We start from the raw sequence: 17,285 nt of genomic DNA on the forward strand, positions 1-17,285 counted from the left end.
AAACACCATTAAAAAAACGTATTCTACTTGGAAAGAAGGCCATTTTAGAGAATTTGGAAGAAATAGCTTTTGAGCTTTCCAGTGCCCAAATTGCTACTTGCAAAGTTATTTTTTTTCTGGTAGTTCCAGGGGCATAAAAGGCGAGGTTTGTCTATTGGAGAAGCCCAGCACAAGCGAGGCATTCAGTTAAACCTACGGACAATATTGCCAGCTCAGCACTTTCAGCAGCGTGACCTCTAGTTCTTGCATTTACATCCGAGACCGTGGGGTACTCGAAAAGGACCCGTTAAAATCCATTGTGCAGAATTAGTTTATTTCTCCAGTTGTTCATTTTTCCCCTCCGTTTCCTTCTTTTTAGAGACTACCGGGAGAGAGAGCCGGTATTTTATGGGGCTGTTTAAATGTGCTTCCAGTCAGTTTCCAGAAGCGGTGTGGCCTAGCGGAAAGAACACGGGCCTGGGAGTCAGAGGACCTGGCTTCTGATCCCATCTCTGCCACTCATCTGCTGCGTGACCTTGGGCGAATCACTTCACCTGTCTGTGCCTCGGTTCCCTCAGCCGTAAAATGGGGATGGCATACCTGTTGTCCCTCCTACTTACAATGTGATTCCCCTAAGGGACCTGATAATCTCGCATCTACCCCAGCACTTAGGACAGCGCTTTACACATAGCAAGCGATTTACAGGTACCACCATTATTACTAATATTATTATGATCAATTTAGTGTTCCCTTGGAAGGACCTCTTCAGCAAGTGGCCACTTCCCTGCGGGGTGACCTTGGTCAAGTCACTTAACTTTTCTGATGCCTCCGTTCTTTCATCTGTCAAGAGAATTAAGTTCTCGCTCTCTCTCTGACTTTGACCGTGGACCCTGAGTGGGCGAGGGATTGTGCCCTCTCTGATTGGCTTGTATCTGCCCCAGTGCTCAGCACAGTGAAGCAGCGTGGTCGAGTGGAGAGGACCCAAATCTGGGGATCAGAAGGACCTGGCATCTAATCCCGGCTCTGTCACTGCTTGCTGAGTGACCGTGGGCAAATCACTTCACTTCTCTGTGTCTCAGCTCCCTTATGTGCAAAGTGGAAAACCCTATTCTCCCTCCTAGACTGTGAGTCATATGTGGGACAGGAACTGTGTCCGAACTAATTAACCTGTAGACTCTATCTTGTAACCTCTAATAATAATTGCTAATTAAAAATGATGGTATTTGTTAAGCGCTTACTATGTACCAAGCACCGTTCAAAGCGCTGGGGTAGATACAAGGTAATCGGGGTGTCCCACATGGGGCTCACAGTCTTAATGCCCATTTTCCAGATGAGGCAACTGAGGCACAGAGAAGTTAAGTGCCTTGCCCACGGTCACACAGCAGACAAATGGCGGAGCTGGGATTAGAACCCACGTCCTCTGACTGCCGAGCTCGTGCTCTTTCCACTAAGCCACGCTGCTTCTCTAGGCCGTAAGCTCATTGTGGGCGGGGAGCGTGTCTGTTTACTGTTATGTTATACTCTCCCAAGCGTTTATTACAGTGCTCTGCACACGGTAAGCACTCAAAACATTTGAATGAATGAAGTCGCCGTGGCTCAGTGGAAAGAGCCTGGGCTTCGGAGTCAGAGGTCATGGGTTCGACTCCCGGCTCTGCCATTTGTCAGCTGTGGGGCTGTGGGCAAGTCACAACTTCTCTGTGCCTCAGTTACCTCATCTGTAAAATGGGGATTAACTGTGAGCCTCACGTGGGACGACCTGATTACCCCGTATCTCCCCAAGCGCTTAGAACAGTGCTCTGCACATAGTAAGCGCTTAACAAATACCAATATTATTATTATTACCCAATGCTTAGAACACTGACACTTATGAAGCGTTTAACAAATACCATTCCCACACGCACATGCAGCGCTTGGCACACAGTGAAGGCCGAACAATTGATCCCTCTCATCATTCCTTCTCCCTTCCAGATGCTGAGGCGAGGACGCGTCCCTCGCCCCCGGCCCCCCGCGCCGGGCCGCCTCGCTCCGGAACCATCCGCCCGCTCCGGTCCCGGAGGACGATGACATGTCTCTGGCCGTCCGGAAGAGAAGCTGGGAGGAGCATGTGACCCAGGGCATGGGCCCGCCATTCAATCCGGACGACTACGCGGCCGGCTGCCACCATGGGCTCGTAGCCGACCGGGCGCTGGCCGCCATGGACGGGGACGGGGCCCCACGGGCGGACTGCCGGGAGAGGTGCTCCTCCCTGCCGGACCAGCCCCGCCGGGGCCCCAAGGGTGTGGACGGACCCCAGGACCTCGGCGGCCGCGACCAGGCCGGAGGCCTGGAGGCCAGCACGGAGACGCTGGTCCACGTGTCCGACGGGGAGGACGGGCCGGAGCCCGGACCGGACGTCGGGCCACCCCCAGTGGAGGATGTGGGCGTGGAAGCGAACCGGGCGTCTCCGCCAGGGCCCCCGAGCGGGAACCCCGAGGCCTCAAGGGCTCGGCCTGACGTGAAGACCGGACGCCGGGCCGTAGAGGCCCCCGAGCCCAGCCTCGGGGGGCTCCCCTCGGCCCCCTCCGGCACCAGGACGTCACCCGGGAACGGTCTGGACGAGAGCGGCTTCCTAGACGGGCGAGCGGGCCCTCCGGACGGGCACGTGGCCGAGGTCGGCGACGGGGAGGGCGGGCCCGGCCTGGAGCCGGCCCACGGCCCCGTGAGGCTGCGCAAGAGGAAGGTAGGCCACCGGCTCGTTGGCGCGTCTCTCTCTCTCTCTCACGGCAGCCTTCTCAGCCGGCTCTGGCCTGGTCGGAGTCGAGGAAGATGTCCGGTGGGGGGTGGGGAGGGGGTCTCTCCCTCCAAGAGTCCTTTTATAAGATTCCCTTCCATGAGCGCTATGGAAAACTCATAATAATAATAGCGACTATGCTTGTTAAGCGCTTTCTACGTGCCAAGTACTGTCCTAAGGAGTGGGGTAGATGCAAACTAATCTGGTTAAATCCCTGTCCCACAAGGGGCTCACAGTCTTAATCCCCATTTTACAGATGAGGTAACTGAGGCCCAGAGAAGTGAAGTGACTTGCCCAAGGTCACACAGCAGACGTGTGACGGAGCCGGGATTAGAATTCGGGTCCTTCTGACTCCCAGGCCCGGGCTCTTTCCACCGAGCCACGCCGCTTCTCCGAGAGAATTCTAATGCAATTTAGGCAACTCGCAACAACTCTTCTGGGTTTCAGGTTTCAGCCGAGAGGCAGCAGAGCGTAAGGGAGAGACCAAGGATTTAGAAGTGAGGAGACCTAGGCCCTGTCACTGGCCTGTTGGGTGACCTTGGGCAAGCTGCTGAACCGCCCTGGGGCCTCAACTGTGTCACCTGTAAAATGGGTATAAGACAGTTGCTAACTCCTTCCCTCCTAGCTGGTGAACCCCAGGAGGAACAGGGACTGTGTCCGATCCAATTATCTCACCTCTACTCCTTTCGGTCCATCAGTAATATTCCCCGAGCATTTGCTATACGCAGAGCACCATGCTAAGCCCTTCAGAGAGCATGCTAGATTTAAAGACCGTGACCCTTGTCTCGAGGAGCTTACGGTGTAGTGCGAAAGACAGACACAAAATAATTCATAGATGGAAGAAAAGCAAGCCAAAGGGGAACGATCAATCAATAAATGGTATTTATTGAGTGTTCGCTATGTGCAGAGCACTGTACTAAGCATTTGGGAGAGTACTAAACAGCAGAATTAGGCATTTTCCCTATCCATAATGAGCCTGAAGTTTAGAGGTGGGGAGACAGACATTAATATGAATAAATAAGTATTTTATAATATAGGATTTGAAGACAGGTACATAAGTGCCGTGGGGCTCCGTAAGATCATAATAATAATAATGGTGGTATTCGTTAAGCGCTTACTATGTGCCAAGCTCTGTTTTAAGCGTTGAAGTAGATACAAGGACATCAGACTGTCCCACGTGGGGCTCACAGGCTTCGTCCCCATTTTACAGATGAGGTAACTGAGGCCCAGAGAAATCAAGTGACTTGCCCAAAGTCACACAGCTGACAAGTGGCAGCGGCCAGATTAGAACCCACGACCTCTGACTCCCGAGGCCATGCTCTTTCCATTAAGCCTCGCTGCTCCAGGTTTTAGCCCACACAAATCACTCGCAATTTAAGAGATCAGGAGAGTGGATATCTTCTTCCCATGTCACAGTTGAGGAATCTGCAACCGAGGCCCAGAGAGGTTAAGTGACCTGCCCAAAGCCCCCCAGCGGACCTTAGTCAAATGTGGGATTAGAAGCCGGGCTCCGGGCTCTTGCCGGTTTGTCTTATGGCATTCGTTAAGCGCTAACTATGTGTCAAACGCTGTTCTATGCAATGGGGTAGATGCAAGTCAATTGGGTTGGACATCGTCCCTGTCCCACATGGGGCTCACGGTCTGAGGAGGAGGGGGAACGGTAGAACTGAGGCACAGAGAAGTTAGATGTCTTGCCCACAACAAGCAGTTGGCTCTGCTGGGATTGGAACCCAGGTCCTCTGACTCCCAGGCCCGTGCTCTTTCCACTAGGCCACGTTTTTTCTCGCTGGTCTGGCTTCCTTCCCGGGGTTGGTGTCTCACCCTCAGTACCGCTTTGGGGATCTAATCGCGAGATCAGTCTCAACTCGATGGAATGGAAGGCAAGAGCTCACTTAGAAGTAGCCGTAACCTGCAGCATATTTTTGCCCCAGATCTGAATGGCCCCCTTCCTCTCCCCCGACCGCATTTTTGGAGCACCGGAAGCTCTCCGCTTGGAATCTGAGCGTCGCCTCCCTGCGCCCCTCCCTTTTTCCGAAAGAGAAAACTCATCCCTACCTTTCATCGGGCCGGCACAGCTTTAATTACGTCGTGTAAGCCGGCGGTGGGACGTTGGTATGAGCGGTGGTTTGGAAACGTCTCCTGGCTCCCTCAGCCCGGCCCGGCTATTCCCCGTTTTCGGTTCCCCTGACCCGGATCCGCCCGCCCCCAAAGGGGGGCCGCAGGAGGCCGGGGAAAGGAGCCAGCCGTGGGGAGACCCTGTGGGTGTCTGAATTCTCTGCCGGCGTCTCAGAGGGGGGAAGAGAGGATTCTGGAGCGGCGCGAGTACCTCAGCGTTTTCACCGCCGGGCTGCCTGGGGGAGGGAAGGAGGGTCCTGAGAAATCGACCCCAAGGAACACGCTCTTGTCTTACAGAATTCCAGGATCTTTTTTTAAATTTTTTGAAGGGTATCTGTTAAGTGCTTACTGTGTGCCAGGCACTGGACTGAGCCCTGGGCTAGATACAAATTAACCAAGTTGGACACAGTCCATGTCCCACTGGGGGCTCACAGTCTTAATCCCCATTTTACAGATGAAGTAACTGAGGCTCAGAGAAGTTAAGTGACTTTTTATGGTATATGTTAAGCGCTTAATATGTGGCAGGCACCGTACTCAAATCTAGGATAGATACAAGCTAATTAAGTTGGACACGGTCTGTGTCTCACTTGGGGCTCATGGTCTTAATCCCCATTTTACAGATGAGGAAACTAAGGCACAGAGAAGTCAAGTGACTTTTTATGGTATAAGTTAAGCGCTTACTATGTGTCAGGAACTGTACTTGGCCCTGGGGAAAATACAAGTTAATCAGATTGGTCAGAGTCCACGTCCCACTTGGGGCTAACAGCGTTAATCCCCATTTTATCCAAGAGGACACTGAGGCACGTAGAAGTCCGGCGACTCGCTCAGGGTCACGCAGCAGACAGTCGACAGAGCCGGAATTAGAACCCAGATCCTCTGACTCCCAGGCCCTTGCTCTTTCCATTCGGCCACGCTGCTTCTCCAGTGGTTTTGTTCATCAGCCTCAGTCATAAGGATGGACTCTGCCCGTTCTCCCCTCGGAGAATGGAAATTCGAGACACATCCTCTGGAGAGAAACACCTCAAAGTATTTTCTAAAGTCCGAGGGGTAGAGCCAGGCTCTCTGGGGAACGACCGTTATTGCAGACTCGCCTAGTCCCTTCCCATCTGGGTTCTTGTGTGGAAATAGAGGCCGGATCCAAGACCCTTGCCAGCGTTAAGAAATCCTGGCCAGCTCTTGCAGTGGTGAAGCGGAATCTTTTTCCCCCCAGATCTTTCCTTAGGCGCTCTCTTTCTCCATCTCTCTCTGTCTCCTCCTCTCTTTCTGATTCTCTGCCTCTCCATTCTTCTTTCCCTCTTTCCGTTTCTCTCTCCTTCTCTCTCCCCTTCCCTTTTTCTTTCCCTCTTCTGTCCACCTCTCTCTCCCCGGGTAAATCATGACCTCCGCCTGTCACGTGACGTGCTGGCTCGTTGCTGTTCCCTGTGGCCGAGCAATCTGGTTCCCATAAGCTCGGGTTTCGCTAACCAGCCCGGTCCGTGGTGCGTCAGAAGCGAGTCTGCTGCGTGGCGGGCTCCTGAGGCCGAATCGGTGACGGAATGTCCGTCCGCCGTGCTGGGATTCCGGCCCCCTTGGTCCTCCAGGGTTTTGCCCCGGGACCGTATAGGCCAAGAGGAGGCTTTGGACCCCAAAAGTCGGTGATCCGTTTTCTGGGAGACGGGAGGCCTCAAATCCCACCGTCAGTTCCACTCCCCCTTCCGCATTTCAAAGTCCTTACTCCTCCAAGAGGTCTTCCCGGTCAGTCAGTCATGTTTATTGAGCGCATGCTGGGTGCAGAGTACTCTACTGAGCGCTGGGGTGAGTACGATACAACAGCATAACAGGGACATGCAGCTCACTGGTCTTGGCAACCCTCGAGGTAGAGGAAAACCCATGAGCGAGCGATATTTCCCTTTACATTTGTGCTTCTCTTCCGCGGCTGGGGTTCTGAGCCACCTACGTTCCGTAGAGACCGTAACAGTCCCACCGATATCAGTCGATCCGTCGGTCGTATTTATTGAGCCCTTACTGTGTGCGGAGAACTGTGTTCATCTCTTGGGAGAATCCAGGATAACAGTATAACAGACAGATTTTCTGCCTAGTACAAGCTAAGAGTCCAGGGGGAGCTTACAGTTTAGAGGAATATGGTACAGTAGGGTTTTCACTTCCACATTAAACAGAAATTCCTCACCATCGGCTTTAAAGGCCTTGATAGCCTTGCTCCCTTCTACCTCACCACTCTCCTACTCCAACCCAGCCCGCACACTTCGGCCCTCTAACGCCAACCTATTCACTCTATCATCTGTCTCTCCGTCGACCGCGTCTTTCCCCCGGCCTGGAATGCCTTCCCTCTTCATATCTGACTGACCATCACCCTCCCCAACTTCAAAACCTTATTGAAGGCGCGACTCCTCCAAGAGGCCTTCCCTGAGTAAGCCCTCATTTCTTCTTTTCCCACTCCCTTCTTCGGTGCTCCCTTTTATCGCCACCCCCTCCCTCAACCCCACGGCACTTATATGTCCAAATCTGTGATTCATTTATATTAATGTCTGCCTCCCCCTTTAGATCGTAAGCTTGTTGGGGTAGGAAAAGCGCTCAGGTTGCCGTGTGTACTCTCCCAGGTGTTTTTAGTTCAGTGCCCTGCACGCGGTAAGCACTCGGTAGACAAGATCGATCGATTGCTTGATGGTGAAGTGCCCTGTGAGGTTATCCTCGCGTGATAATAATAATAATAATAATGTCGGTGTTTGTTAAGCGCTCACTATGTGCCGAGCACCGTTCTAAGCGCTGGGGTAGACACAGGGGCATCAGGTTGTCCCACGTGGGGCTCACTGTCTTAATCCCCATTTTACAGATGAGGCAACTGAGGCCCAGAGAAGTGAAGTGACTCGCCCACAGTCACACAGCTGACAAGTGGCGGAGCGGGGATTCGAACCCCTGACCTCTGACTCCAAAGCCCGTGCTCTTTCCGCTGAGCCGGATGCAGCTTGCCTTCGATTTAATAACCGTGGTGCTCGTTTTGGGTTTACGGTATGCCGAAACACCGTGGAGGGCACTGGGGTAATCAGGTGGGTCACCATCCCCATCCCACAGGAGGCTCAGAGTCTAAGAGGGAGGCAGAGAAAGGGCTCCTCTCCCCATTTTGCCCCAGAAGGGTAACTCTCCTTGGGAAGATTTGAACTCAGACCGATCGACTTCCTCCGCCACCGCCCCCTCCACCCCGACCTGTCCTTCTCGGACCCCACCCCCCGAGACCGTCCTCAAGAGTCCAGCACGTGGGACTCTCCTGGCAGGCCCCATCTAGAGCCGTCCTGGACCGAGTGAGCCGGCCGAGGTCACGGGAGGCCGGGCCGCAATGTTCTGACCCTCGGCCACGGCCGGGAGAGTCAGTGAATTCTCTCCCGCTTTCCTCATTTGGGAGTGGGAGTGCTCCCCCTCCTCCAACCCTCATGCGGCCCATCTGGGCCAGGAGTGAGGCCGGCCCAGGCCGGCCTGTCGGGTCGAGGGTCGCCGGTCCCCAGAGGGACGGGCTTCGGGGGCGACTCGGCTCTGCGGTCCAAGGGAGAAATTCACAGTTACCTTTGCGGAGGGGGCGGGGGGGGGGGGCGGGGAGGCAAGCGGCAAACGGAGGATCGGATCTGCTCATCTCGTATCGAACCCAGCACCTAGTGCACGGTGCGTGGCACGTAGTAAGCGACGAACGCACGCCACGGTTAAGACAGTTGGCCCCGCTACGGCTCTCCGCAGGTGGTCGGGAGGAAGGAGAGGTGGAAGAGTTGGGGGTTCTTTTATGGTATCCGTAGTGTGCAAATCTATGGGCCACACGCTCTTCTAAGCGCTGGGGTAGATACAAGCTGTTCAGGTTAGGCACAATCCCCGTCCCTCACGGAGCTCACAGTCGTAATCCCCATTTTACAGATGAGGGAACTGAGGCCCAGAGCGGTGAAGTGACTTACCCAAGGTCTCACAGCAAAGAGGTAGAGCCGGGATTAGAACCCAAGTCCTCCTGACTCCCGGGCCCGGCTCTGTCCACCGGGCCACGCCGCTTCCCCACCCCTGCCCGGGGGACTTGTCCCGGCCCTCACCGACAACGGGAGGGAGGGGCCGCGAACCCCCTGAAACGGGGATGGGGCTGGGATCACGTGGAGCGTCCAGTCCTCCCGGGCGTCCCGGGTACCGGGACCGCAGAGAATTTGCCGGCTTGCACGTTATCCTCCCCCGACCGCCGAAATTTCAGAGTCATCGGCAACCGTCGGCCGACAGCCACGTGAAACGCGACCCTGACATTAGGCCTTTCTGAGACAGATGAAGGGAGCCGTTGTGTCCTTCCATTTCGGAGAGGACTCAGAGGTCTCTGCCGCGCTCAGCGTGGAGAATCGATTCTCCCCTACCCCTGCTCCCACGGAAGCCCGGGCGCAGGGGAGCGTCAAACGGGGCGGCCCGCGTTCCCCGAGCTCCGTCCGGGATGCGGTCGGCTTGCGAACACCTCCCGTGTGCTGGCCGGTGCGTAGATTTTCAGGTAATTGGATCAGCGTGTCATTTTTCCGCGTGATTTACACAACATTTTACCCTAAATATTTTCTCTGTCCACTTGGAGGCTACAAAGTGCTTTCCCACAGACATCGACTCTGTTTGGACTGAAGTATGATGGATTTCAAACAATCCCCGAAGTATTTCAAACAAGTTCAGCCCAGAGCACGGTCATTTCGGGAACTGTGGGAGGGACGGGGGGAAGCGTGATGGGGTGGGGCTGGGGGGGGGGGAGGGCGGGCTCGCCTCCAGGACCATTTAGTCGGAATAACCTTTATGCAAATTTCACTTCGACATATTTTTGTGACCAAGCGAAGCCGAAAATTTTCGAGGCTTGACAATTCCGTCTAGACTGCGAAACCAAGAGGTGAAAAATGACTGGTGCGTGTCAAGCAGGAAGCCGCCGAGAAGCGGCGTGGCCTAGTGGCTAGAGCCCCGGGCCTGGGAGTCGGGAGGACCTGGGTTCTAATCCTGACTCCGGCGCTTGTCTGCTGTGTGAGCTCGGGATGAAGACTGTGAGCCCCGTGTGGGACGGAGACGGCGTCCAAAGTGATTCACTTGTATCCGTCTCAGCGCTTAGTACAGAGCCTGGAACATAGTAAGTGCTTAACAAATACCATAAAAAAAGGGGGAAAAAAGCAGGGCACCAGCTGACTCTGAGCTGCCTAAAAAGGAAATAAACGCATTTCTCTTCAGAGACCTTACTAGAGCTTGGGTCCCACGCCTGGGACTAAAAGGCACTCAGAAATTACTCCCCCTGACCTTCGACATAATCGAAGCAGCGTGGCTCAGTGGAAAGAGCACGGGCTTGGGAGTCAGGAATCATGGGTTCGAATCCCGGCTCCGCCACTCGTCAGCCGTGTGACAGTGGGCGAGTCACTTCACTTCTCTGTGCTTCAGTGACCTCATCTGTAAACTGGGGATTAAGACTGTGAGCCTCACGTGGGACAGCCTGATGACCCTGTATCTCCCCCAGCGCTTAGAACAGTGCTCTGCACGTAGTAAGCGCTTAACAAATACCAACATTAATATTATTATAATCTAGTCCCCTGATCTAGGAGAGAGACGTGTGGAAAGCGAAGCTAGCTAATGATTCCCCTTCCCTGTTGAAATCTCCTTTACAATCAAAGGATCCATAACACTTGAGTGAACACCTACTGTGCACAGGGCATTGTGCTTTGGAATCAGAGGTCATGGGTTCGAATCCCGGCTCTGCCCCTTGTCAGCTGTGTGACCGTGGGCAAGACACTTCACTTCTCTGGGCCTCAGTTCCCTCTTCTGTAAAATGGGGATTAAGACTGTGAGCCCCACGTGGGACAACCTGATTCCCCTGTCTCTACCCCAGCGCTTAGAACAGTGCTCTGCACATAGGAAGCGCTTAACAAATACCAACATTATTATTATTATTATTATTCTAAAATGGGAGAGGACAGTCATTATACTGATAATGTGATATTCTGTTAATCCCTTATTATGTGCCAAGCCTACTGCTGATCGCTGGAGTAGATGCAAGATAATCAGGTTGGATGAGTCCTTGATGATGATGATGGTATTTGTTAAGCGCTTACTATGCGCCAAGCTCTGTTCTAAGCGCTGGGGGAGGATAGAAGGTAATCAGGTCGTCCCACATGGGGCTCACCGTCTTAATCCCCATTTGACGGATGAGGTCACTGAGGCACAGAGAAGTGAAGGGACTTGCCCCACGTCACACAGCTGACAAGTGGAGGAGCTGGGATTAGAACCCACGACCTCTGACTCCCAAGCCCGCGCGCTTCCCGCTAAGCCACGCTGCTTCTCCCACAAGGGGCACGCAGTCGAAGGGGGAGGAGAACAGGTACTGAACGCCCATTTTGCAGATGAGGGACGAGTTAGGGGACCCCATCCCTGCCCTCTAGGAGCTCATTTTAGGAGCTCACTGGGGAGGCACTGAAATCATTTTTCAGATGGGAAGAAGGGAAGAGAAAGATGACGTCAAACTACTCTTCGGTATCGTATTCTCCCAAGCGCTCAGAACAGTGGTCAGCCCACGGCAAGCGCTCGGTAAGCACCGTCGACTGACCGACCCGTGGCAGGACGGAGCTCTTGAATGGGGCAGTGTGTAAGTTGATAGTTATCGAAGGGTTACGGGTGGCTGTGAGAAAGAGCTAAAAGTGAGGCCAGGCGTATTTGAGACGCTTATTGCCACTTGCTCTTTTTTATTTTTTTAAAAAAAAAAAAGGTACGAGCCCAAAGTACGGGGCTCATGGGGCTCACGGCCTAAGTAGGTAGCCCAAGGTACTTTCATAAACCCAGACTAGTGTTATACCCTCCGGGTGAGGAGATGATAATAATAATTGTGCTATTTACGCCTTTTCTAGGTGTCAGGCACTGTGCCGAGTGATGAGGTAGGTACAAGATAAGAGAAGCATCATGGCCTAGTGGATAGAGCCCGGGCCTGGGAATGAGAAGGTCGTGGCTTCTAATCCCGACCCCGCCACTTTGCCGTGTGACCTTGGGCCAGGGACTTCGCTTCTCTGGGCCTTAGTTCCCTCATCTGTAAAATGGGGATGGAGACTGTGAGTCCCACTTGAGACGGCGACTGTGTCCAACCCGATTTGCTTAGTACGGTGCCTGGCACGGAGTAAGCGCTTAACCAATATCATAATTACTATTCTAATCCCAGCTCCCTCACTTGTCTGCTGTGTGAACTTGGGCCAGTCGCTTCTCTGGGCCTCCGTTAGCTCGTCTATAAAATGGGGATGGGGACCGTGAGCCCCACTTGGGACAGGGACTGTGTCCACCCCGGCGCTTAGTACAGTGTCTTGCGCACAGTAAGCACTTAACAGATACCATAATAACAATTATTATTGTAACTAGGCCGGAGACAGTCCCAATCCCCCAGGGGGCTTCCGGTCTAAGAATCCCACCCTCCTCCATTAAAGACGCTTCACTGCCTAAACCCGTGACAAAAAGAACGCAGAGAGAGAGAGAGAAACATGAGGTCCGTCGTCTGGAATCAAACCCAGATTCCGAAGGTGAAAGGTCGGCGCTCCAGCTCCCCCGACATTTCCCTGGGAAAGTTAAAAATAAGCCCGACGGAGGCCAAGCGAGCAAGGAGGGAATTGTCTGTGGCCATCTGGGGCAATCTCCTGGGTCCAGGGGCCGCCTCTTGGGGCAAATATGTACTTGCCCATCCGGACGGACGCTGACAGCTTTCCATCTTCCCGCACACGGGACCTTCCTGTGGGGCCGCCGGCCGCGGAGCTTAGGGGGAACCCGCAGAGTCCACGAGGGCTTCCGGGGGGAGAGCAACGCGCCGTCTTCCCCAGGACATTCCCCGCACGCCTCGGGCTCGCCCTCGGTCACCGAGGGGACCCGGGAGACCGTCCGGCCCACCTGCCGAGGGGAGACCAGTGGGTTTCCTTCCCTTCGTCCCAAGTACATTTACTGTGTCCTGAAAAGCAGCATGGCCTAGTGGAAAGAGCACGGACCTGGGAGTCGGGAGGACGGGCGTTCTAATGCCGGCTCTGCTCCCTTTCTGCTGTGTGACCTTAGGCAAGTCACTTCAGTGTGGTGGATTATAATAATAATAATGTTGGTATTTGTTAAGCGCTTACTATGTGCCGAGCACTGTTTTAAGCGCCGGGGTAGATACAGGGTAATCGGGTTGTCCCACGTGAGGCTCACGATTAGTCCCCGTTTTACAGATGAGGTAACTGAGGCACAGAGAAGTGAAGTGACTCGCCCACAGTCACACAGCTGACAAGTGGCAGAGCCGGGAGTCGAACCCATGACCTCTGACTCCGAAGCCCAGGCTCTTTCCACTGAGCCATGCTGCTTCCCCATGGAAGCGCACAGGCCCGGAAATCAGAAGGTAATGGGTTCTAATTCTGACTCCGCCACTTGTCTGCTGGGTGATCTTGGACAGGTCACTTCACTTCTCTGGGCCTCTGTTACCTCATCCTTTAAAATGGGGATTGAAACTCTAAGCCCACATGGGACAGGGACTGTGTCCAACTCAATCTGCTCGTATCCATCCCAGTGTTTAGTACAGTGCCTGGCACTGCACTGTCATCAAATGCCATCGTTATTATTCCAGCGCTTAGTGCAGTGCCTGGCACATAGTAAGCACTTAAATACCATCATTATTATTATTATTATTCACTTCTCTGGGCCTCAGCTCCCTCATCTGTAAAACGGGGTTTAAGACTGTGAGCCCCATGTGGGCCAGGGACAGTGTCCGACCCGATTATCTTTTACCTACCCCGTTGCTTAGTATGGTGACTGCCACATAGTAAGCACTTAAAAATGAGGCTGCTTCCCGGCCGGTGGGTATCCATGAGATTGGGCCAAGCTCTTTGCCCCCTAGGACGGCCGCTCTTGCCCGCTGCAAAGCATGTGGACCTGTACTAGTGTGCCAACGATACAGTGTAATAATAATAATGTTGGTATTTGTTAAGCACTTACATGTGCAGAGCACTGTTCTAAGCGCTGGGGTAGAGACAGGGGAATCAGGATGTCCCACGTGGGGCTCACAGTCTTAATCCCCATTTTACAGATGAGGTCACTGAGGCCCAGAGAAGTGAAGTGACTCGCCCTCAGTCACGCAGCTGACAAGTGGCAGAGCCGTGAGTCGAACTCATGACCTCTGACCCCAAAGCCCAGGCTCTTTCCACTGAGCCACGCTGCTTCCCCATATGAATATATCTATATATATATATAAAATAAATATATATTAATGTCTGTCTCCCCCTCTAAACTGTGAGCTCGTTGTGGGCGGGGAATGTGTACCGAATGCCTCTTTTGCAGTTGAAGGAATTAAGGCACAGAGAAATGAAGTGCACCGGGTCACCCAGCAGAAAAGTGGCAGACTGTGGCAGATTAGAACTCGGTTCCTCTGACTCCCAGGCCCGGGCTCTTTCCACCAGATCAGGCTGATAGGGAATGTCACTGTTTATTCATGCATTCATTCAGCGGTATTTATTGAGCGCTTACTGTGCGCAGAGCACTGTCGAAGCACTTGGGAAGTACAGTTCAGCAAGAACTAGAGACAGTCCCTGCCCACAACGGGCTCACGTCTACAAGGGGGGAGACAGACATCAAAACAAGTACTTTCCCATTCGCTTAGTACAGAGCTCTGCACACAGTAAGCGGTCAGTAAATGCGATGGAATGAAATCCTGGTAGGACATCGAGTAGGTTGTACCCCGAACATCTCCAGGGGCTAATGAAATCGGAACGGAAAATTATCCGCGTTTTCCTTGCAGGTGTCTTGAGTTTCCCGCCTCTCCTCCCTTCTGCCTCCTGCTTCATCTTGCTTTCCTTTTCTTTTTTTCCTATCAGATTGGGGCACCACCTTGGTTTTTCCCTTTTTCCCTGGAGCTTTTGAAGGAAGCCCAGCTCGGGATGACTCATCCTTACATCCCCTCCTCCTGGCATCCCTCTTTCCCCAGCTGGAACCATTCACACATTCGTCCTTTCATTCGTTCGCTCGTTCTTCCTCTCAGGGCGAGATAGAGGAGGAGCCGGTGGAGAGAAGAGGGAAATTAGAGGAGCATTCTCCCGTCCACCCCTGCCCCGAACTGGGCAATTACGGAATCACCATCGCCCTTCAGATGTTTATTGAGAACGTCTACTGGGTGTGTGACGCTATGGAGAGCACACAGTGAGCCTGAGACGCTTTCCTGGACCTCGGTTTCCTTATCCGTAAAATAATAACGATAATAAATGTGGTATTGGTTACGCGCTTACTCTACTAAGCGCTGGGGTGATTACAAGCAAATCAGGTTGGACCGAGTCCCGCGTGGGGCTCACCGAAACAGGGATCCATCTTCAGTTCTTCCCCTTAGGCCGCGAGCCCCACGCGGGACAGGGTTTGTATCTTATCTGGTGATCCTAAATCTACCCCGGCGCTTAGAGCGGTGTCCGGCACTTGGGAAGTGCTTAACGAATATCCCAGTTATTCTTCATTAAAGACTGACCCGACCCATAGAGGCTCACAGTGTAGAAGTGGGAAGGGGGAGGTCGACAGGGAAGCGAGAAGCTTTTAACGAGCTCAGCAGTCAAGTGTATGGCTCTCTATATCCAACTGTGCTTTTGTAGATTTGGACATCTCTATTTGATATCTTGGCAGGTCCTTGCCTGTTATTTCTGCTCTACTTTTGCAATTATTGAATGCAAAACCTGCTCCCCTGGGGGTACCCAGTAAGTAACCAAACAGTCAGTGATATTTATTGAGCACTTACGGTATGAATAGCCCTGTACTAAACCCTCAGTAGACTTGGTAGACACATTCCCCGCCCACAAGGAGCTCAATCAATCAATCGCACTGATTGAGCTCTGGGTGGAGTACTAAGGGTTTGAGAGAATACGATTCAGCAGAGTTAGTAGAACTAACTCTGAGAAGCAGCGTGGCTCAGTGGAAAGAGCGCAGGCTTGGGAGTCAGAGGTCTCGGGTTCTAATCCCAGCTCCGCCGCTAGTCGCCTGTGTGACCTTGGGCAAGTCACTTAACTTCTCTGGGCCTCAGTTACCTCATCTGTCAAATGGGGATTAAAAAAAACAACGACCGTGAGCCCCACGTGGGACAACCTGATCACCTTGTATCCCCCAGCGCTTAGAACAGCGCTTTGCACGTAGTAAGCGCTTAACAAATGCCACAATTTCATTTTTCACCTGCCCACTGTGAGCTAAAAGTCTAGAAGGAGACACGGACATTAAGCGAATAAATGACGGATATGGACGTAAGTGCTGTGGGGCTGAGGGAGGGGTGAATAAAGGCAGTAAATCAGGGTGACGCAGAAGGGAGTGGGAAAGGAGGAAATGAGGGCTTAGGGAAGGCCTCCTGGTGCTTTTAATAAGGTTTTTCAGGTGGAGAGGGTGATCCTACGTCGGATATGAAGAGGGAGGGCGTTCCAGACCAGAGGTCGGATGTCGGCGAGAGGTCAGCGGTGAGATAGTTGAGATTGAGGTTTAGTGAGTAGGTTGGCACTAGAGGAGTGAAGTGCGCAGGCTGAGTTGGAGTAGGAGATAGGTAGGTAAGATAGCAGGGGACAAGATGATTGAGTGCTTCAAAGCTGATGGTAAGGAGCTTCTGTTGGTTGCCGAAGTGGTCGGGCCACCGCCGGAAGCTCTTGAGCGGTGAGGAAACGCGGACCGAACGGTTCGTAGATAGAGCGAGCCCGGCAGCAGAGCGAAGTGTGGAATGGAGTGGGGAGAGACTGGAGGCAGAGAGGTCAGCGAGGAGGCTGACGCAGTCATCAAGGCAGGAAGGGATAAGTGCTCGCATTAACGTGGCCACGGTTTGGACGGAGAGGAAAGGGTGAATTTTAGCAATGTTGTGAAGGTCGAACCGACGGGATTCGCTGACAGATTGCATATGTGTGTTGGTTGAGAGAGTTGAGGCAAGGGTAAAGCCAAGGTTATGGGCTTATGAAACAGGGAGGGTGATGGTGCTGGGAACGTGTCTGCTATTTCTGTTGCACTGCACTCTCCCAATCGCTTAGCACAGTGCTCAGTACGGAGCGCTCAATAAATACAAATTGATGCATTGATCGATTGATGGGGAGGACTGGATTTGGGTGGGAAAGAAGGAGTTCTATTTTGGACGTGTTAGGTTTGAGGTGTGGGCGGGATATCCAAGTAGAGATGTGCTGAAACTTGAGGCGGCAGAGAAAAAGAGAGATAAATAATAATAATAATGTTGGTATTTGTTAAGCGCTTCCTATGTGCAGAGCACTGTTCTAAGCGCTGGGGTAGATCCAGGGTAATCAGGTTGTCCCACATGAGGCTCATAGTCAATCCCCATTGTACAGATGAGGTAACTGAGGCACAGAGAAGTTAAGTGACCTGCCCACAGTCACACAGCTGACAAGTGGCAGAGCCGGGATTCGAAGGAACTTATCCCCCTTTGACAGAAGAGTAAACTGAGGCCCAGAGA

At 53.2% G+C, this 17,285-nt stretch overlaps 1 protein-coding gene across 1 annotated transcript in view; it reads left to right on the forward strand.

Annotated features, from left to right (window-relative positions):
• DLC1 (DLC1 Rho GTPase activating protein) overlaps positions 1-17,285 on the forward strand; it is a 139,867-nt gene that overhangs the window by 17,951 nt on the left and 104,631 nt on the right. Inside the window, exon 2 of the mRNA XM_029076548.2 lies at positions 1,948-2,698. Within this exon, the coding sequence (XP_028932381.1) occupies positions 2,045-2,698 (654 nt within the window). The 5' untranslated portion in view covers positions 1,948-2,044. The remainder of the gene's footprint in view (positions 1-1,947; positions 2,699-17,285) is intronic.

The sequence above is a fragment of the Ornithorhynchus anatinus genome, chromosome 12 (assembly GCF_004115215.2).
Source record: "Ornithorhynchus anatinus isolate Pmale09 chromosome 12, mOrnAna1.pri.v4, whole genome shotgun sequence".
Lineage (NCBI taxonomy): Eukaryota > Metazoa > Chordata > Mammalia > Monotremata > Ornithorhynchidae > Ornithorhynchus > Ornithorhynchus anatinus.